General features: G+C 46.3%; 1 protein-coding gene across 1 annotated transcript; it reads right to left on the bottom strand.

Annotated features, from left to right (window-relative positions):
* Positions 1–217: 217 nt before the first annotated feature.
* Positions 218–4,972, bottom strand: LOC123135979 (putative pentatricopeptide repeat-containing protein At1g19290). The gene is made up of 2 exons (XM_044555252.1): positions 1,909–4,972; positions 218–1,648 (listed from the first exon to the last, which is right to left on the bottom strand). Exon 1 carries the CDS (start codon positions 4,832–4,834, stop codon positions 2,021–2,023), a length of 2,814 nt encoding a protein of 937 aa, XP_044411187.1. The 5' UTR covers positions 4,835–4,972; the 3' UTR covers positions 218–1,648; positions 1,909–2,020.
* Positions 4,973–22,819: the final 17,847 nt, after the last annotated feature.

The raw sequence follows: 22,819 nt of genomic DNA on the forward strand, positions 1-22,819 counted from the left end.
TTGTAAATAAAGCCTTTGCTGATAGAAAGAGTGTTAGTTGCCAATAAAATGCAAAAACAATATAGAACAGCAACATGTTACAAAATAGTAAGAAAAATACTTAAAAGATGCAACAACTTTGCACTCTAACGTTACCAAAGCTATTGTGTGAATGATCTTTTTCGTAGTCATCAAGTGTAAGCTCTGTATATGAATATTATTCATTCCCCACCTCGCCGACATAAGATTCGTGTCTCCCTAGGCTCCGTCCACCAGAGCACGCACATCGCCAGCAAGCCAGCGGCGATGCAGGCCGACATCCTTACAAAGGAAAAGCACCTTATCTGCAAGAAACTGACTGTCATCTTCGATGAGGCCACCTCCGATGACGCCAGGAAGCTCTGTTAACTGTCTGAGGTACAAGGGAAGCCAATGAGATCAATGTTAGCTGCATTGAAATTCTTTGAGATTTTTTTAATTAGAATTGATCTCAAAAGGCGGAGTTTTTGTGTGGTACCAAAACAAATGAACCTCTTCCCTGTTATCTCGTCTGAGCACTTGTGAGAAAAAATGGTATTAAGGTTAATGATGACAAAGCACGAGGAAAGTTGTAAGTTTAAGCGAAGTGCATATCTGCTCAAGAATTTACCAGGAGGCTATTCGAAAAGGTCTTGCTCACATGCATGGATGTGCTGCATTAGTGCATTATAAAATTGTAGAGGGTGGAGGTTTGAGTTTTTGATAGCATTTCGTTATTTGTAAATAATATCAAATTCTTTGTTTGTATTGTGCTGGGACCATTGCTTGATTCTTGGCTATATATGACCACCTAACCATGGTGAACAAATGTGATGGAGAATATATTTTATTCCTGCATTATGATTGCTTATGTAGTATTGTTCTTAAGGCATAGTTCTACATGTTATGCTCATGCTATGGTGAGCGGAATGAAGAGCATTGCATGATGTTCATTTAATTTTAGTGCACTTGACCATAAATCAGGATTATGTGCAGCATATAATGGAGGCTCTATAATCTAAGACATACACTTCTTGACCATGATTTATCTATTGAACTATTTGCACCTACAAAAGACAGAAAACATGTGCCACAAATGTGATATTTGGCACCTTGAAAAGCCAGATAAAGAGCAAGAAGGGTACACCGTACATGGCATGTTACCTATATGCATTGAAAATTTCTTCACCAAAGCAATTGTTGTTAGAGAGATAAAATAAAACATGCCCCAGGTTATCCATTTTTTCTAACAATAGCATAAGTAGACAAGCCATGAATAACATATTTGAAGGTCAGCAACTCAGCATCGACTGGTAGAACTAACAAAATCATTAATACTATCTAACGAGTTTTGGATCCTCATATTCCTAGCAATCCTACGGTGCAGATACAAACAACAATAACACCTGGTTTGTTGATTAAATAGACAACAACTCAAAGGCACATCCAAATACACTTGTGAACGTGAAAAGAACACTTAAACCCAACAAAATAATTTATATTCTACCTTTCATCTATATGAAAGACTATCACCCAAGAGTGCCACTTTGAAGCTCTGAATGATGATACAAAAAAGTGTGCCTTCATCCTCTTCTTGACTGGAGAAGTTTGCATGATATCCACCACCTTTAAAACCTCTCGAGACAGTGACCTAATAAAATCGATCCAAAGATGAACATGGATTGCATGAGTACTCCCTCGATTGTAGGACAAAAAGGATAATGTGTGATGCAGAAAGCGGAACGTTTTCTTCCAGTGCATTCACCTAGACCTTTGAAGCTTCTGACTGTAAAAAAAGCTGGTTTGTGAAACATGATCCCTAACACTAAGTAGACTAATACGTGAAATAAAAATAAGCAGGAGAAAAACAGATCAGACTAAATTTATACAAGAAAATGAGGTAATGATAACTTATCGATTCATTGAAAAGTTGAGGTGGAGCCTTGTGATTTGCTTTCTCATGCAAGCCATAACTGACCAACATCTTCCAAGTAATGAAAAGTATATATACACAAACAAAAAGTTAGCACTGTCCATATTTACATTCTGGCTGTTTACAAATTACAACAGGATCTGCATGTTTTACATGTCCAGTACCATTGGCAGGCAGAAGTCCACGGATATGCATCTCATTGTAAAGCTTGGAGATCTCTTTCATATTACCACACCGAACATAACCTTGAATCAGTGTCCAATATGTAACATAATTTGGATCCACATTATTCTCAATCATTTGATCCAGAAGCTTGATTGCTTCTTCCATATACCCTTGAGTACAGAGACCATGGATCAGTATAGAATAGGTGAATACATTAGGCCGAATACCTTGCTCGATCATCTTTTGTTTTAACTTGAAGGCTTCAGTTATATTACCATCCTTGCAATGTCCATCAATCAGGGTATTATAGGTGATAGCATTAGGGGACATACCCTTTGATTGCAACTTACTGAAAAGACTAACTGCCCTTTGAACATTCCCAGACTGGCAGAGGCCATAGATGAGAGAATTGTATGTTACAATATTTGGAGTAAGACCGACGCCCAACATCGCATCCCTCAGGCCAAAAGCTACATTGACAAAACCTGAGGCAGAGCAACCATGAATGAGGCTAGAATAAGTGTAGTTATCAGGAACGAATCCCTTTACTTTCAGATCCTCAAACAAATTTCTAGCATCTGATACTCTACCCAATTTGCACAGCCCAAAAATAACAATGTTCCACATAATTTTTGCAGACTGATGATTTCCACCAGCAACAGATTCAATGACATGTGCTACTTTACCAATATCAAGCGTGTTTGCACTGCAGTCTGGAATCATGTCAGTACCCACAAGTTCTTGCAACACCAAATTTGCCTCATCAACCTTTCCCTGTCTATAGAAACAGCTCACTAAAGCACTGCAGATGAAGAGATTTGGAGCCAGACCTTTCTCGACCATTTCAAAATATAAATTATAGGCATCATGCAGATTGCCCTCTTTACACCATCCAGCTATCAGGGCTCCATAAGTGACTGTATTAGGAGAAAGTCCCTTTGCAGTCATTTCAACAACGATATCATTGACCTTGCCACTTTGCTTAGCTACAAAGAATCCGGTTATGAAAGAATTGAACATTTCAACTGAAGGAGCAAAGCCTAAATGTTCCATGTCAACCCGAATTTGAGTAGCTCTATCCAGGTCACCTATTTTACAGTAACCATCAATTAGTGTTCTGTAAGTCAAGCTGTCAGCAGGACATCTCCATTCCGTCATCCTACCAAATAGCTCCTCTGCTTCAACCATCCTCCTAATCTTACACAGCCCATTGATAACTGTGTTAATTGTAACCACGTTTCTTCCCAAACCCCTTGCTAAGGTTTCCTTCCAAAGGTTCAAGGCCTTCTCGGTTTTACCTGCCTTGAAGAAACCATCCAGCAGTGTGCTACAGCTAATTTCATTAGGCACTACTCCCCTCTTCAACATCAAGAACCACAATTTAAGTGCATCATCAATAGCACCACACGAACAAAAACCATTCAACAGCATATTATAAGTAAGTGTTGTCCCTGCGAACCCATTCCTTACCATCATATCACAGGTTTCAAATGCCTTTTTCATGGAACCCTGTCTGCAATACCCATCTACTAGAGTATTGTAACTGTATTTATCCAGACTCACCCCTCTATCCTCCATTTCCTGTAAAAGTTTCTCTACTTCAACCATCCTCCCCAACTTGCAATATCCATTGATCAGTGTGTTGTACACAAACAAATTAACCTGCAGTCCGACATCAATCATCTCGGCTCTTACCCTGTTGGCATCTTCCATTCTTCCCCTTTGGCAATAGCCATTGATCACTGCACCATAGGCTACCTCGTCAACCACGATCTTCTCATTTTCTTTCATATCCCTAACCACCCTCTCAGCCTCCTCCACCCTCCCCTCCTTACAGTAACCCTTTACAAGTAAGGTATATGTAACCACATTCGGTGACAGGCCCTTAGACTCCAGTGACAGCAAAACCCTTCTCGCAGCCTCAATCTGTCCTACTCCGCAATACCCATCCATCAGCGCATGATATGCCACCAGGTTCACCTCCACACCCATCCTCTCCATGTCCTGCACGAAATCCACTGCCTGTGTCACCCTCCCATCCCTGCAGTACGCCTTTGCCATGATGGCCACCGTGAACTCGTCCGGCAGTGTGCCATCACACCGCATCTGCTCAAACACAGCCACCGCAGTGCCCACATCCCCAGCCTGTACAAGCTGGTTGAGCAGGCGGTTGCAGGATCGCAGGGTGCGACGGCACCCAAACCTCCCCATTTCATCGAACACGTGGAGGGCGTCGGTGAGCTGGCCAGCGTCTGCGTGGGCTCGGAGGAGCAGGTCGAAGGAGGCGGCTGAGAAAGAGAAGTCTTTGTACACCTCGGTGAGGTGGGGGAAGAGGGACGGGGCTGCCGAGCTGGAGCGGGCGGAGAGGAGCGAGGCGACGAGGGCGCGCGCGGCGGGCAGGCGGCGGGCGTGGGCGAGGATGTGGAGTAGCTGGGCGTGAGCGAGGAGGGAGGGGCGGTACGGAGCAAGGCGGAAGAGGTGGAGGGCGGCGTCCGGGTCGAGGCGGACGCGGCGGAGGGCCGCGTGGAGGAGTGCGTGTGTGAGCGGGGAGGAGGAGAGGAGGCGGGAGACGGCGGGGAAGCGGTGGAGGAGGAGGAGGCGAGTGAGACGGCCCAGCAGAGTGGTGTCGGTCGCGGCGCCGACCTCGCCGTTGGCTTGGGGCGGAGCGGAGGAGTGGATGGGGCGGCGGCGGAGGAGGGGGGAGGAAACAGGTCGGAGTAAGTGGCATCTCTGAAGCATGTATTGGCCGGAGAGGTATGTGGCGGTCTTGCTGCGGCGGCGGGGTGGTAAATGGGAAGGCGGAAGCGGTGGGTGGCGGCCTGCGGGGCGGTAACTGGGAAGGTGGCGGCCGGCGAGGCGGGTGGTCGGAGAAGAACGGGGGACAGGACGAGAGGGGTGGGCTAGTGAAGTGGGGTTTGGGACTTTGAGGTAGGTCAGCGAAGTCAGGCCCAATCTAGCCCGGCCCGTCATAAATTCAATAAGGCCGGCCACTAACCACACGGAATGCAATACTGTACATTGAAGTCTTTTAGAACAAGGAGCGGGAAAACCCTATACGACGCTCTTTGCCTCCAATTGTCGACCGTACGCACAGCGGCCGGCCCATTGTACCAGAGCTAGTCAGCCGGTCTTCTAGAAGGTTCCCTGAACCGTTTTTTCCTTTTTGACCGATTTTTCTGTTTCTTTTTGTTTTTTCTGTTTTCCCGTTTTTCTGTTTCTTTTTCTTCCTTTTTTTCTATTTTCTGTTTGTTTTTCTGTTTATTTCAAAATTGGTTGGAAATTTCAAAATTTGTTCGTGTTTCTAAAAAATATTCAAAATTTCAAAAAATGTTCCGTGTTTACAAAAAATGTTAACAAATTCAAAAATTGTTTGCATTTTTCAAAAATTGTTCGGGCATTTCAAAAAATGTTCTTGTTTTACAAAAATTGTTTGGAATGTTTTTATTCAAATTTTTCACAATTTTAGAAAATGTTCCCATTTTCAAAAATTGTTCAAAATTTGTTCATGTTTTCATTTCTTCGGGAGTTTCAAAAAATGTTCTTGTTTCAAAAAATATTGGAATGTTTTTGTTTAATTTTTTCACAATTTTTAAAAAATATTCCTGTTTTCAAAAATTGTTCACAAATTCGAAAATTGTTCATGTTTTTTCATTTATCCAGGAGTTTCAAAAAATGTCCCGTTTTCAAAACTTGTTCACAAGTTTTTATAAAACTGTGTATGCAAATTTTGTTCAGGAATTTCAAAATATGTTCACCATTCCAAATTTTGTTTTGAACTTTGAAAAAATATTCTGGTTTATAAAAATTGTTCAAGATTTTCAAGAAATGTTCTTGCTTTTCAATAATGTTATAGTTTTTCTAAAACTTGTAAAAAAAATTGGAAAGTGTTTGTGTTTCACAGAACACTCTGTGTTTTAAAAAAATATTGCTTTCGAAGTTCTTAAATTATTTCGGCTCTGTGCATCGTGTTTGGTTCTTTAAGCTTGATGCTACTCTTTTAACCAGATACAATTGTTAGGTGAGCTTGTAGGAGCACGTATTGTATATCAAGTGCATCATGCGTTCGAATCCCAGCAACCGCATATAGATTTTTTTTAGCTGCAGTGCTCGTTCGATTTTCGTTGCTGTCTTCATGGGCCGGCCCAGTCGAAGCCCTGCCTGTGCGAAGCCCTGACTTTCTGCCGCAGAATGCGGCGTATAGGAGGTCTCCAAGGAGCGTCCCCTGGAAAAAAAACTAGTTGGGGAGCACACCTTCGAGCCAAATCATTAGTTTTTTTTAGGATAAGCCAAATCACTAGTTAAGGAGTACTCGTTGCGGAGATCATTCCAATTTCCCAGGTTGCGACAAGTGGCGTGCTGCATGTGTGCCACTTGTCGCAACCTGGGAGTTTTCCCTTTTTTTGTAGATCCGTTTATTCAAAGCATTTTATCTCTTAAACCATGCGTCCAAATCTCGAACCGCTTTCGCCGTTGGATTCCTCGGGTCGAGATCTTCAAAACTAGATCCCATGTTGATAGGTTTTGACGAACTTTTTTTTCACGAAAAAACCCAGACGAAAAAACAGAAGCCGGAGCATGGGTTTTTCCCTTTTCGAAAGAGGCACGCCCATGCGTCTGACGAAATCACAACTGTGCCTCTCGCGGAAGCAAAACCATGACTCTCGCGAAAAAAACAGAAAGCGTTTTTTTTCCGTTTCCGAGGAGGCACGGCCGTGACTTTCGCGAAAGCACAACCGTGCCTCTCGCGGAAGCAAAACCGTGCCTTTCGCGAAAAAAAAAGAAAACACATTTTTTTTCTGTTTTCAAGAGTCACGGCCGTGACTCTTGCGACAGCACAACCGTGCCTTGATGGAGCTATGTACCTAGGGTAGGGTCATGGACCTGTCATAACTACCCTACCCAAGGACATCTCTAGAAGAAACCACCTGTCAGTCGACCTAGAGGTGTTCCACTCGACGAACTCAAAGACACTCGACCATGAAGCCAATCACTCGACCATGACGCCAATCACTCGACAGCCAGGAGATCTAAAGCCACTCTGCAGGTAACGGTCTGTCATTAAGTAGCCTTAATGATCTTCATAGCACTTTATGTGGGTGTTACCAGTAACCCCCTTTCTTAATGTACTTTAAACTCTGCATAACTGAGGGCTGGAGGGGTCTGGCGAACTCTATATAAGCCACCCCCCTCCTCAGTGTAAAGGGTCCGCACCCCTGTAACTCACACGCATATAATCCAGTCGACCGCCTCTGGGCACCGAGACGTAGGGCTGTTACTTCCTCCGAGAAGGGCCTGAACTCGTAAAACTCTTGCGTGTACAACTACTCCATAGCTAGGATCTTGCCTCTCCCTTAGTACCCCCCCTACACTACTGTCAGACTTAGAACTACGATAGTTGGCGCCCACCATGGGGCAGGTGTCTTAGCGACTTATTGGAGAAGTTGCAATTTTTCCGATCTCCTTCATCATGGTTTCAGGCGGAGTTTTGGTCGAGGGCCGCGAGATCCATCTCGGCGCGCTCACGTTCATCGCCGACGACTCCGCTTGGCTTCAGGAGGCTCCGCTCGACATCGACGCGCTCCCAGTCCGCGGAGCGATGCACTTTCGCGAGTGCGTCCACGGAGTCCTCCTGCGGCAACCGTCGATCCAGTATCGGTCGATCGTTGTGTCATCCTCCCTCCCTGCTTCCCGCCGGCACTAGCGCTCCGGTCGGTCGAGGCTTCGGCGGTGGGTGAGGCACGCGGTGGCCCGCCAGTCGGCCATCCCCCAGGTTGCGGTAATCGAGCCCGACGAATCTCTCTACGACCTGTTCGACCTGTCGACTAGCTCCACAGAGACTGCATCCGAGTGCGATAGCAGTGATCCAGCGGCGGAGGTTCTGATGGTCGATGGACCACGCGGTCCTCCCGGTTTTCCTGGCGCCGAGGGAGGCGACGGTGGAGGAGATCCTTCGCGCGACCATGAAGAGTACCTCCCCGAGCCCATCAATTCGCTGCAGAGGGAAGAACTTCGCCGCTGGAACATGGATGCACTTCACACCCCTATCGTTGGAGAAACCCCTAAGGCTCGTGCCTTAGAGGATGCGCGCTTGGCCAACTTGGCTGAGCGCACTCGACTGGAGAACCTTCAGCGAGCACTCGACGAGCGTGCGCGGCAACGGGTTCCGGACTCAAGTCGACATCAGCTCTTTCCACCATCGACTCAGGTATATCGAACTCCGATTCAGAATTTAGCAGCTGAAGCCCGTATAGCAGAGTTGATTCAGCCTTCCCAGTCAGAGGCTAGCAGAGGCTTGATGCAGATCAGAGATTTGCTCTAGGCAGCAGGAGATCAAAATTCAGCTGTATCACAGTCGCGGAACAGGATTCATAGCAGATCCGTGGCTGCGAATACAGTCCAGTCGGCTCATAGCCCCAGATCGCCCCCGAGGCGTGAGGGGCATGGAGACCGACACGATTAGTACAAGAACCATGAGCAGTATGATCACCGATTTGATTGCGATGATCGATGTCGAGTGCCCACCCCTCCCCTAAGGGGTGGATCCTAAGCACCTCGACAGCAGGATGATAGACGCCAGCACAGTGGTGGGTGAAGGATTCCAGTCGACCCCAGGGAGCCAGGCTTTGATGCGAGGTCCATCATCGTTCAAGGTCTGGTCGACCGGAACAGAGCTCACCGAGAGGGTCACGACCGAGATGTACCCACCAGCAGCCGAGTGCATGTCTCAGAGCCAGAGTGTTTCGGCAGAGCCATCAGGGCCGCAGTGATTCCCCCCAACTTCAGGTTGGCGACTGGAGTCAGTAAGTTCAATGGTGAGTCTAAGCCTGATACTTGGCTTGAAGACTACCGAGTGGTTGTCCAGATCGGCGGCGGAAATGATGAGGTGGTCATGAAACATCTGCCTCTTATGTTGGAGGGATCGGCCAGAGCATGGTTGAATCAGTTGACACCCAGCAGCATTTACACGTGGGAAGATCATTCCTGAGTGTTTCTCAGAACGTTTGAAGGAACATGCAAGCGACCAGCAGGACTAACAGAGCTGCAAACTTGTGTGCAGAAGTCGAATGAGACTTTGAGAGATTACATCCATGGATGGATCACATTACATCACACGGTAGAGAATGTATCTGATCACCAGGTAGTCTGTGCCTTCAAGGAAGGCGTTAAGCACAGAGAGCTAAGCCTGAAATTCGGTCGAACCGGAGACATGTCTCTGAGTCGAATGATGGAGATAGCCACCAAATATGCCAATGGTGAGGAAGAGGATCGGCTCCGGAGTGGCAAGCACAAGTCAGTCGCCCAGGAAACCGGAGGAGGGAACTCCAGTCGGAAGCAAAAGCGAAAAGCCGAGCCAGCTGCTCCTGGAGAAGCCTTGGCCGTGACTCAAGGAAAGTTCAAAGGGAGGCCCAAAGGGCCTTGGAACCCCAAGAAAGTGAAGGATAAAGAAGAAAATGACGTGATGGATTTGCCGTGCCACATCCACATGAAGAAAGATGAAGAGGGTAATTTCATTTACCCGAAGCATACCACTCGACAGTGTCGACTCTTGATACATCAGTTTCAAGGGAAACAGTCCAAGGATAAGAAAAAGGAGTCGGAAAAAGTTGAGGACAAGGGGGATAGTGACGAGGAATATCCTCAGGTCAATTCCACTCTGGTGATTTTTGCTGACGTTGAGAGCAAAAGTCGACTGAAAGTTATAAACCGAGAGGTGAATATGGTTGCTCCGACGACACCCAATTATCTGAAGTGGTCTCAGACGGCCATCACATTCGACCAGTCTGATCACCCGACGCACATACCCACCCCTGGGAGGCAAGCTCTGGTGGTCGACCCAGTCGTCGAAGGTACTCGACTGACTGAAAGGGATGGGCATTCAGATGTCCAGACTCAGCACAAGCAACATGAGTTTCTATGGAGTCATTCCTGGCAAGAAGGCCGCGTCACTCGGCCAGATTGCTCTCGATGTGGTTTTTGGTGATTCCAAAAACTTCCGCAAAGAAAAGTTGACATTTGAGGTTGTGGATTTCCAAAGTGCCTATCACGCTATTTTGGGCAGGCCAGTTTATGCACATTTTATGGCTCGACCATGCTACGTATACCTTGAATTAAAGATGCCTGGCCCCAAAGGTGTGATCACTGTTACTGGCAATCGGAAGAAGGCGGAAGAGTGCTTTCAGAAAGGCTCAAAGATCGTCGATGCTCAAATGGTAGCAGAAGAGTGGCAGGAACACCAGAGAAATGCAGACCCGAGTGATTTGTTGCGAGCCAAGAAGCCCGCTACGGAATCAGCATTTCAGTCGTCCGGTGAGACAAAACCAGTTCACATCCACCCGACCGACCCCAACGCTGCTCCGACTAATATCTCCACAACACTCGACCCCAATTAGGAAGAAGCGCTCATCCAGTTCCTCCGTGAGAACTGGGACATCTTTGCATGGAAACCTTCTGACATGCCAGGTGTACCCAGGGGCTGGCTGAGCACCGTCTACGAGTTGATTCAAAGGAAAAACCTGTCAAGGAACATCTGCGACGGTCCGCCGTCCAGAAAAGGAAGGCTATTGGCGAAGAGGTGGCTCGGCTCTTAGCAGCAGAGTTTATCCGAGAGATTTACCACTCCGAGTGGCTCGCCAATGTTGTCATGGTCCCCAAGAAGGACAAGTCACTTCGCATGTGCATTGACTTTAAGCATATCAATCGGGCCTGCCTGAAAGATCATTTTCCTCTCCCCCGCATCGACCACATAGTCGACTCAACTGCGGGATGTGAGCGGTTGTCTTTCTTAGACGCCTATTCGGGTACCATCAGATCTGTCTGTATGGACCTGATGAGATCAAAACAGCTTTTATCACCCCATTCGGGTGCTTTTGTTATGTCACTATGTCATTCGGCCTCAAGAATGCCGGAGCCACGTTCATGAGGATGATTCAGAAGTGTTTACTCACTCAAATCAGTCAGAATGTGGAAGCATACATGGATGATATTGTGGTCAAGTCACGTAAAGGTTCCGACCTGCTGACTGACCTCGCTGAAACATTTGCCAACCTCAGGAGGTATGATATCAAGCTTAATCCATCAAAGTGCACATTCGGAGTTCCTGGCGGAAAATTGCTCGGTTTTCTCGTTTCCGAACGAGGAATTGACGCAAATCCAGAGAAAGTGGGCACTATACTCCGAATGAAAAGACCTGTGCGTGTGCACGATGTACAGAAGCTTACTGTTTGCTTGGCCACTTTAAGTCGATTCATCTCTTGTCTCGGTGAAAAGGCATTGCCCCTTTATCGATTGATGAAGAAGTCAGATAAGTTCAAGTGGACTCCTGAAGCTGATGCAGCGTTTGCAGAGCTAAAAGCCCTGCTTTCCACCCGGCCGGTGCTTGCTGCCCAGATCAGCAAAGAGCCTTTGCAGCTCTACATTGCAGCCACAGGACAAGTCGTCAGTACAGTACTTACGGTCGAGCGGGAAGAAGAAGGGAAAGCCTTCAAAGTTCAGCGCCCAGTATATTATATTTCTGAAGTCCTGACCCCATCGAAGCAAAGATACCCTCATTATCAGAAGCTTGTATATGGGATTTATATGACCATGAAGAAAGTTTCTAACTACTTCTCTGACCATACCATCACAGTCGTCAGCGACGCCCCATTGTCAGAGATTCTGCACAACAGAGATGCAACTGGTCGAGTGGCTAAATGGGCGATTGAACTCCTTCCCCTGGATATCAGATTTGAGGCAAAGAAAGCTATCAAGTCCCAAGCAATAGCAGATTTCCTCACTGAGTGGACTGAACAGCAACTACCGACTCAAGTTCACTCAGAGCACTGGACCATGTTCTTTGATGGCTCTAAGATGCTGAATGGTTCTGGTGCTGGGGTAGTGTTGGTTTCCCCCCGAGGAGATAAGCTTAGATATGTACTCCAGATTCACTTTGATTCCTCCAACAACGAAGCAGAATACGAAGCACTTTTGTACGGGTTGCGTATGGCCATTTCACTCGGTGCCCATCGCCTCATGGTCTATGGAGACTCAGATTTGGTGGTTAACCAAGTGATGAAGGAGTGGGACGTCAGAAGCCCAGCTATGACTGGTTACTGCAATGCAGTAAGAAAGCTGGAGAAGAAATTCGAGGGGTTAGAGCTTCACCATATACCCCGACTGAAGAATCAAGCAGCCGATGATTTGGCAAAGATAGGTTCCAAGAGAGAAACCATTCCCAGTGGTGTGTTTTTGGAGCATATCCACGCGCCGTCGGTTCAAGAGGACCCTTTCACCGAAGAAGCCCCGCAGCCAAAAAGTGCCACGGATCCGACTGAACTCGAGGTTCCAGCCGTGGTCGACCTGATCATGGAAGTTTTGGTTATCACTCCTGACTGGACAGTGCCTTACATCGCATATATCCTAAGGAAAGAGCTCCCAGAGAATGAAGAAGAGGCTCGATAGATCGTCCGTCGATCCAAGGCCTTTACTGTCATGAAGGGACAGTTGTACAGAGAAAGCGCGACTGGAGCCAGTCAGAAATGCATAACGCCGGAAGAGGGTCGGATAATTCTCAACGACATCCACTCGGGGACCTGTGGCCATCATGTGTCCTCTCAGACTATCGTGGCTAAAGCATACCGAGCGGGTTTTTACTGGCCCAGAGCAAATGAAATGGCGAAGGAGATAGTCGACAAGTGTGAAGGATGTCAGTTCTACTCCAATATGTCGCACAAGCCCGCCTCAGCCCTGAAGACCATACCAATCGTCTAGCCTTTCGCTGTTTGGGGTTTAGATATGGTTGGTCCACTGAGAACTGGAATGAGCGGCTTCACCCATGTATTGGTGGCAGTCGACAAGTTCACCAAGTGGATCGAAGCCAAGCCTATTAAAAATCTTGATGTTGGCACTGCCATCAGCTTCATTCAGAGAATTGATATTCAGATATGGAGTTCCGCACAACATCATCACCGATAATGGGTCAAACTTCGATTCCGACCAATTCAAAGCCTTCTGCGCTTCTCAAGGCACGCGAGTCGACTACGTTTTAGTCGCCCACCCCCAGTCGAATGGACAAGCAGAAAGAGCAAACGGTCTAGTTCTCAAAGGACTGAAACCCCGGTTGATGCGTGATCTCAAACACGCAGCAGGCATGGGTCGACGAACTTCCATCAGTTCTTTGGGGATTGAGGACTACCCCAAATCGGTCGACTGGGAGAACTCCATTCTTTCTAGTCTATGGAGCTGAAGAGGTTCTGCCAAGTGACCTGCTTCACAATGCACCACGAGTCAAGCTCTACTCTGAAGTCGAAGCAGAGCAAGCCCGGCAGGATGCAGTCGACCTTCTGGAAGAAGAAAGAGAGATGGCCATGATCCGATCGCCCATCTATCAGCAAGACTTGCGTCGATTTTACGCCAGAAATGTGAAGAGCCGAGCCTTCCAAGAAGGAGACTTGGTCCTTCGAGTGGACCAACAGAAGCCACATAAACTCGCCCCTACTTGGGAAGGCCCCTTTTGTTGGAAATATGCCCTAGGGGCAATAATAAATTGGTTATTATTATTATATTTCCTTGTTCATGATAATCGTTTATTATCCATGCTATAATTGTATTGATAGGAAACTCAGATACATGTGTGGGTACATAGACAACACCATGTACCTAGTAAGCCTCTAATTGACTAGCTCGTTGATCAATAGATGGTTACAGTTTCCTGACCATGGACATTGGATGTCGTTGATAATAGGATCACATCATTAGGAGAATGATGTGATGGACAAGACCCAATCCTAAGCCTAGCACAGAGATCGTGTAGTTCGTATGCTAAAGCTTTTCTAATGTCTAGTATCTTTTCCTTAGACCATGAGATTGTGCAACTCCCGGATACCGTAGGAATGCTTTGGGTGTACCAAACGTCACAACGTAACTGGGTGGCTATAAAGGTGCACTACAGGTATCTCCGAAAGTGTCTGTTGGGTTGGCACGAATCGAGACTGGGATTTGTCACTCCGTGTAAACGGAAAGGTATCTCTGGGCCCACTCGGTAGGACATCATCATAATGTGCACAATGTGACCAAGGGGTTGATCACGGGATGATGTGTTACGGAACGAGTAAAGAGACTTGCCGGTAACGAGATTGAACAAGGTATCGGTATACCGACGATCGAATCTCGGGCAAGTACTATACCGCTAGACAAAGGGAATTGTATACGGGATCGATTGAGTCCTTGACATCGTGGTTCATCCAATGAGATCATCGTGGAACATGTGGGAGACAACATGGGTATCCAGATCCCGCTGTTGGTTATTGGCCGGAGAACGTCTCGGTCATGTCTGCATGGTTCCCGAACCCGTAGGGTCTACACACTTAAGGTTCGATGACGCTAGGGTTATAAAGGAAGTTTGTATGTGGTTACTGAATGTTGTTCAAAGTCCCAGATGAGATCCCGGACGTCGCGAGGAGTTCCGGAATGGTCCGGAGGTAAAGATTTATATATGGAAAGTTGTTATTCGGGTTTCAGAAAAAGTTCGGGTTTTTTCGGTATTGTACCGGGAAGCTTCCAGAAGGTTCCGGAGGATTCCGGAGGGGTCCGGAGGTCCGGAAATTGTTCCACCACGTCCAATACAGTAGCATGGGCTGTAGGGGGGCGCCCTAGCCTTAATGGGCCAGGGGCACCAGCCCCCCCAAGGCCCATGCGCATGGGAAGGGGGAACCCTAAGGGGGAGGGCCTCCACTTGACTTGGGAGGCACTCCTCTCCCCTTGGCCGCCGCCCCCAACCCTAGATGGGATCTAAGGGGGCCGGCCCCCTCTTCCCCCCACCTATAAATAGTGGAGGGGTGGGAGGGCAGCCGCACCCTTGCCCCTGGCGCAGCCCTCCCGTCTCCTGCGGTGCTTGGCGAAGCCCTGCAGGATTGCCACACTCCTCCACCACCACCACGCGGTTGTGCTGCTGCTGGATGGAGTCTTCCTCAACCTCTCCCTCTCTCCTTGCTGGATCAAGGCATGGGAGACGTCACCGGGTTGTACATGTGTTGAACGCGGAGGTGCCGTCCATTCGGCACTAGGATCTCCGGTGATTTGAATCACAACGAGTACGACTCCTTCAACCCCGTTCTCTTGAACGCTTCCGCTTAGCGATCTACAAGGGTATGTAGATCCACCCTCCTTCCCCTCGTTTCTGGTTTCTCCATAGATAGATCTTGGTGATTCATAGGAAAATTTTGAATTTCTGCTACGTTCCCCAACAGTGGTATCAGAGCTAGGTCTATTGCGTAGATTCTTTGCACGAGTAGAACACAAAGTAGTTGTGGGGGTTGATGGTTCAATATTCTTACCGTTACTAGTCCAATCTTGTTTCGGCAGTATTGTGGGATGAAGCGGCCCGGACCGACCTTACACGTACACTTACGTGAGACAGGTTCCACCGACTGACATGCACTTGGTGCATAAGGTGGCTAGCGGGTGCCAGGCTCTCCCACTTTAGTCGGAACGGATTCGATAAAAAGGGTCCTTACGAAGGGTAAATAGCAATTGGCATATCATGTTGTGGTTTTTCTTAGGTAAGAAACGTTCTTGCTAGAAACCCATAGCAGCCACGTAAAACATGCAAACAACAATTAGAGGACGTCTAACTTGTTTTTGCAGGGTATGCTATGTGATGTGATATGGCCAAGAAGAATGTGATGAATGATATGTGATGTATGAGATTGATCATGTTCTTGTAATAGGAATCACGACTTGCATGTCGATGAGTATGACAACCGGCAGGAGCCATAGGAGTTGTCTTTATTTATTGTATGACCTGCGTGTCATTGAACAACGCCATGTAATTACTTTGCTTTATTGCTAACCGGTAGCCATAGTAGTAGAAGTAATAAGTTGGCGAGACAACTTCATGGAGACACGATGATGGAGATCATGATGATGGAGATCATGGTGTCATGCCGGTGACGATGATGATCATGGAGCCCCGAAGATGGAGATCAAAAGGAGCAATATGATATTGGCCATATCATGTCACTATTTGATTGCATGTGATGTTTATCATGTTTATACATCTTATTTGCTTAGAACGACGGTAGTAAATAAGATGATCCCTCATTAAAATTTCAAGAAAGTCTTCCCCCTAACTGTGCACCATTGCGAAAGTTCGTCGTTTCGAAGCACCACGTGATGATCGGGTGTGATAGATTCTTACGTTCACATACAACGGGTGTAAGCCAGATTTACACACGCGAAACACTTAGGTTAACTTGACGAGCCTAGCATGTACAGACATGGCCTCGGAACCTCGGAACACAAGAGACCGAAGGTCGAGCATGAGTCGTATAGTAGATACGATCAACATGAAGATGTTCACCGATGATGACTAGTCCGTCTCACGTGATGATCGGACACGGCCTAGTTGACTCGGATCATGTAATCACTTAGATGACTAGAGGGATGTCTATCTGAGTGGGAGTTCATGAGATGAACTTAATTATCCTGAACATAGTCAAAAGATCTTTGCAAATTATGTCATAAGCTTGCTCTTTAGTTCCACTGTTTAGATATGTTCCTAGAGAAAATATAGTTGAAAGTTGACAGTAGCGATTATGCGGACAGTAGAAAGCTTATGTCCTTAATGCACCGCTCAGTGTGCTGAACCCCAAACATCGTCTGTGGATGTTGCGAACATCGGACATACACGTTTTGATGACTACGTGATAGTTCAGTTAAAAGGTTTAGAGTTGAGGCACCAAAGACGTTTTCGAAACGTCGCGGAACATATGAGATGTTTCAAGGGCTGAAATTGGGATTTCAGGCTCGTGCCCACATCAAGAGGTATAAGACCTTCGACGATTTTCTTAGCCAGCAAACTAAGGGAGAAAAGCTCAATCATTGAGCTTGTGCTCAGATTGTCTGAGTGCAACAATCACTTGAATTGAGTGGGAGTTGATCTTCCAGATGAGATAGTGAGGTTTCTCCAAAGTCATTGCCACCAAGCTGCTAGAGCTTCGTGATGAACTATAACATATCAGGGATAGATATGATGATCCTTGAGATATTCGCGATGTTTGACACCGCAAAAGTAGAAATCAAGAAGGAGCATCAATTGTTGATGGTTAGTGAAAACCACTAGTTTCAAGAAGGGTAAGGGCAAGAAGGGGTACTTCATGAAACGGCAAATCAGTTGCTGCCCCAGTGAAGAAACCCAGGGTTAAACCCAAACCCGAGACTAAGTGCTTCTGTAATAAGGGGAACAACCACTGGAGCAGAATTACCCTAGACACTTGGTATAGATAAGAAGGCTGGCAAGGTCGATAGAAGTATACTAGATATACATTATGTTAACGTGTACTTTACTAGTACTCCTAGTAGCACCAGGGTATTAGATACCGGTTCGGTTGCTAAGTGTTAGTAACTCGAAATAAAAGCTACGGAATAAACGGAGACTAGCTAAAGGTGAGCTGACGATATGTGTTGGAAGTGTTTCCAAGGTTGACGTGATCAAGCATCGCACGCTCCCTCTACCATCGAGATTGGTGTCAAACCAAAATAATTGTTATTTGGTGTTTGCGTTGAGCATAGACATGATTGGATTATGTCTATCGCAATACGGTTATTCATTTAAGGAGAAAATGGTTACTCTGTTTATTTGAGGAATACCTTCAATGGTCTTGCACCTAAAATGCATGGTTTATTGAATCTCGATCGTAGTGATACACATTTTCATGCCAAAAGATATAAGATAGTAATGATAGTACCACTTACTTGTGGCACTGCCATGTAAGTCATATTGGTATAAAACGCATGAAGAAGCTCCATGTTGATGGATCTTTGGACTCACTCGTTTTTGAAAAGTTTGAGACATGCGAACCATGTCTATTAGTGTATACGCATGAAGAAACTCCATTCAAGATGGATCGTTTGGACTCACTTGATTTTGAATCACTTGAGACATGCAAATCATACCACATGGGCAAGATGAGTGAAAAGCCTCGTTTTCAGTAAGATGGAACAAGATAGCAACTTGTTGGAAGTAACACATTATGATGTGTGCAGTCCAATGAGTGCTGAGGCATGCAGTGAATATTGTTATGTTCTTACTTCACGGATGATTTAAGTAGATACTAAGTATATTTACTTGATGAAACACAAGTCTGAATTATTGAATGGTTCAAGTAATTTCAGAGTGAAGTTGAAGATCATTGTGACAAGAGGATAAGATGTCTATGACATGATCATAGAGATGAGTATCTGAGTTACGAGCTTTGGCACGCAATCAAGACATTGTGGAAATTGTTTCACAATTAATACCGCCTGGAACACCATAGTGTGATGGTGTGTCCGAACATCATAGTTGCACCCTATTGGATATGGTGCGTACCATGATGTCTCTTATCGAATTACCACTATCGTTCATGGGTTAGGCATTAGAGACAACCGCACTCACTTTAATAAGGCATCACGTAATTCCGTTGAGATGACACCGTGAGAACTATGGTTTAGAGAAACCTAAGCTGTCATTTCTTGAAAGTTTGGGGCTGCGATGCTTATGTGAAAAAGTTTCATCGTGATAAGCTCGAACCCAAAACGGATAAATGCATCTTCATAGGATACCCAAAATGGTTGGGTATACCTCCTAATTCAGATCCGGAAGCAAAAGTGATTGTTTCTAGAAACGGGTCCTTTCTCAAGGAAAAGTTTCTCTTGAAAGAATTGAGTGGGAGGATGGTGGAGACTTGATGAGGTTATTGAACCATCACTTCAACCAGTGTGTAGCAGGGCACAGGAAGTTGTTCCTGTGGCACCTACACCAATTGAAGTGGAAGCTTATGATAGTGATCATGAAGCTTCGGATCAAGTCACTACCGAACCTCGTAGGACGACAAGGACGCGTACTGCTTCGGAGTGGTACGGTGATCCTGTCTTGAAGGTCATGTTGCTAGACAACAATGAACCTATGAGCTATGGAGAAGCAATGGTGGGCCCATATTCCAACAAATGGTTAGAAGCCATGAAATCCGAGATAGGATCCATGTATCAGAACAAAGCATGGACTTTGGTGGACTTGCTCGATGATCGGCAAGCCATTGAGATAAATGGATCTTTAAGAAGAAGACGGACGTGGACGGTAATGTCACCGTCTATGAAGCTCGACTTGTGGTGAAGAGTTTTTTCACAAGTTCAAGGAGTTGATTATGATGAGATTTTCTCATCCGTAGCGATGCTTAAGTCCGTTGGAATCATGTTAGCATTAGCTGCATTTATGAAATCTAGCAGATGGATGTCAAAACGAGTTTCCTTACCAGTCTTCGTAAGGAAAGGTTGTGTGTGATACAATCAGAAAGTTTTTGTTGATCCTAAGGATGCTAAAAGGTATGCTGGCTCCAGTGATCCTTCTAAGGACTGGAGTAAGCATCTCGGAGTTGGAATGTGCGCTTTGATGAGATGATCAAAGATTTTGGGTTTATACAAAGTTCATGAGAAACTTGTATTTCCAAAGAAGTGAGTGGGAGCACTATAGAATTTCTGATGAGTATATGTTGTTGACATATTGTTGATCAGAAATGATGTAGAATTTTTGGAAAGCATATAGGGTTATTTGAAAGGTGTTTTTCAATAGAAAACCTGGATTAAGCTACTTGAACATTGAGCATCAAGATCTATGAGGATAGATCAAAAATGCTTAATGGTACTTTCAAATGAGCATATACCTTGACATGATCTTGAAGGTGTTCAAGATGGATCAGTCAAAGAAGGAGTTCTTGCCTGAGATGTAAGGTATGAAGTTAAGACTTAAAGCTCGACCACGGCAGAAAAGAGAGAAAGGACGAAGGTCGTCCCCTATGCCTTAGACGTAGGCTCTACAGTATGCTATGCTATGTACCGCACCTGATGTGTGCCTTGCTACTTATCTGGCAAGAGGGTACAAAGGTGATCAAGGAGTGGATCACCAGATAGCGGTCAAAATTAGCCTTAGAGGAATAAGGATATGTTTCTCGATTATGGAGGTGATAAAGAGTTCGACGTAAAGGGTTACGTTGATGCAAGCTTTAACACCTATCCGAGTGACTCTGAGTAGCAAACCGGATACGTATAGTGGAGCAACCATTTGGAATAGCTCCAAGTGGAGCGTGGAAGCATCATTTACAATATGACCTAGAGATTTGCGAAGTACATACGGATCTTAATGTTGCAGACCCGTTGACTAAAACCTCTCTTACAAGCAAAACATGATCAAACCCCAGAAATCATTGAGTCTTAATCACATGATGATGTGAACTAGTTTAGTGACACTAGTAAATATGCCCCAGAAACCTCTCTTTGGATGTTGGTCACATGGTGATGTGACCTGTGAGTGTTAATCACATGGCGATGTGAACTAGATTATTGACTCTAGTGCAAGTGGGAGACTGTTGGAAATATGCCCTAGAGGCAATAATAAATTGGTTATTATTATTATATTTCCTTGTTCATGATAATTGTTTATTATCCATGCTATAATTGTATTGATAGGAAACTCAGATACATGTGTGGGTACATAGACAACACCATGTCCCTAGTAAGCCTCTAATTGACTAGCTCATTGATCAATAGATGGTTACGGTTTCCTGACCATGGACATTGGATGCCGTTGATAACGGGATCACATCATTAGGAGAATGATGTGATGGACAAGACCCAATCCTAAGCCTAGCACAGAGATCGTGTAGTTCGTATGCTAAAGCTTTTCTAATGTCAAGTATCTTTTCCTTAGACCATGAGATTGTGCAACTCCCGGATACCGTAGGAATGCTTTGGGTGTACCGAACGTCACAACGTAACTGGGTGGCTATAAAGGTGCACTACAGGTATCTCCGAAAGTGTCTGTTGGGTTGGCACGAATCGAGACTGGGATTTGTCACTCCGTGTAAATGAAAAGGTATCTCTGGGCCCACTCGGTAGGACATCATCATAATGTGCAAAATGTGACCAAGGGGTTGATCACGGGATGATGTGTTACGGAACGAGTAAAGAGACTTGCCGGTAACGAGATTGAACAAGGTATCGGTATACCGACGATCGAATCTCGGGCAAGTACTATACCGCTAGACAAAGGGAATTGTATACGGGATCGATTGAGTCCTTGACATCGTGGTTCATCCGATGAGATCATAGTGGAACATGTGGGAGACAACATGGGTATCCAGATCCCGCTGTTGGTTATTGGCCGGAGAACGTCTCGGTCATGTCTGCATGGTTCCCGAACCCGTAGGGTCTACACACTTAAGGTTCGATGACGCTAGGGTTATAAAGGAAGTTTGTATGTGGTTACCAAATGTTGTTCGGAGTCCCGGATGAGATCCCGGACGTCGCGAGGAGTTCCGGAATGGTCCGGAGGTAAAGATTTATATATGGAAAGTTGTTGTTCGGGTTTCGGAAAAAGTTTGGGTTTTTTCGGTATTGTACCGAGAAGCTTCCAGAAGGTTCCGGAGGATTCCGGAGGGGTCCGGAGGTCCGGCAATTGTTCCACCACGTCCAATACAGTAGCATGGGCTGTAGGGGGGCGCCCTAGCCTTAATGGGCCAGGGGCACCAGCCCCCCCAAGGCCCATGTGCATGGGAAGGGGGAAACCCTATGGGGGAGGGCCTCCACTTGACTTGGGAGGCACTCCTCCCCCCTTGGCCGCCGCCCCCAACCCTAGATGGGATCTAAGGGGGCGGCCCCCTCTTCCCCCCACCTATAAATAGTGGAGGGGTGGGAGGGCAGCCGCACCCTTGCCCCTGGCGCAGCCCTCCCCTCTCCCAAGTCCTCCTCCTCTCCCGCGGTGCTTGGCGAAGCCCTGCAGGATTGCCACGCTCCTCCACCACCACCACGCGGTTGTGCTGCTGCTGGATGGAGTTTTCCTCAACCTCTCCCTCTCTCCTTGCTGGATCAAGGCATGGGAGACGTCACCGGGCTGTACGTGTGTTGAACGCGGAGGTGCCGTCCGTTCGGCACTAGGATCTCCGGTGATTTGAATCACGACGAGTACGACTCCTTCAACCCCGTTCTCTTGAACGCTTCCGCTTAGCGATCTACAAGGGTATGTAGATCCACTCTCCTTCCCCTTGTTGCTGGTTTCTCCATAGATAGATCTTGGTGATTCGTAGGAAAATTTTGAATTTCTGCTACGTTCCCCAACACCTTCATCGTCACCAAAGTTCTCCACAACGGAGCATACCGTCTTTACAACGTCGATCGCCAGATTGACGAGCCACGAGCTTGGAATGTGGATTTGCTCCGCCCCTTTTACACTTAAGTACTCACTCGGATGAGATGTAATAAAAGTACTCCTGTAGTTTATTTATCAAAGAGAAAAGTGTTATAATTTTCCCATTAATTGTTGCTGCTTTTGCTTATGTAAGAAATCCCCCAGTGGGTGGCTTAGCTGCGAATCCGTTTCGCCTAAATTTGTAAAAAAAAATCCTACTGAGTGACGAGTAAGCCTCTCACTCGGAGACTTAGCTGCGAATCCGTTTCGCCTAAGTGTTCGAAATCCTACCGAGTGGAGAGCAAACCTCCCACTCGGGGGCTTAGCTGCGAATCCGTTTCGCCTAAGTGTTTGAAATCCTACCGAGTGGAGAGCAAACCTCCCACTCGGGGGCTTAGCTATAGTCCAGTACTCGCCTAAGTGTTTAAAATTCTACCGAGTGGTGAGTCTGCCTCTCACTCGGGGGCTTAGCTGCAGTCCAGTACTCGCCTAAGTGTTTGAAATCCTACCGAGTGGAGAGCAAACCTCCC

The sequence above is a fragment of the Triticum aestivum genome, chromosome 6B (genome assembly GCF_018294505.1).
Source record: "Triticum aestivum cultivar Chinese Spring chromosome 6B, IWGSC CS RefSeq v2.1, whole genome shotgun sequence".
NCBI classification, from domain to species: Eukaryota; Viridiplantae; Streptophyta; class Magnoliopsida; order Poales; family Poaceae; genus Triticum; species Triticum aestivum.

Bases quoted from the DNA above. Each gene is read 5' to 3' on its own strand.
- LOC123135979 (XM_044555252.1), bottom strand. From the start codon at position 4,834: ATGCTTCAGAGATGCCACTTACTCCGACCTGTTTCCTCCCCCCTCCTC.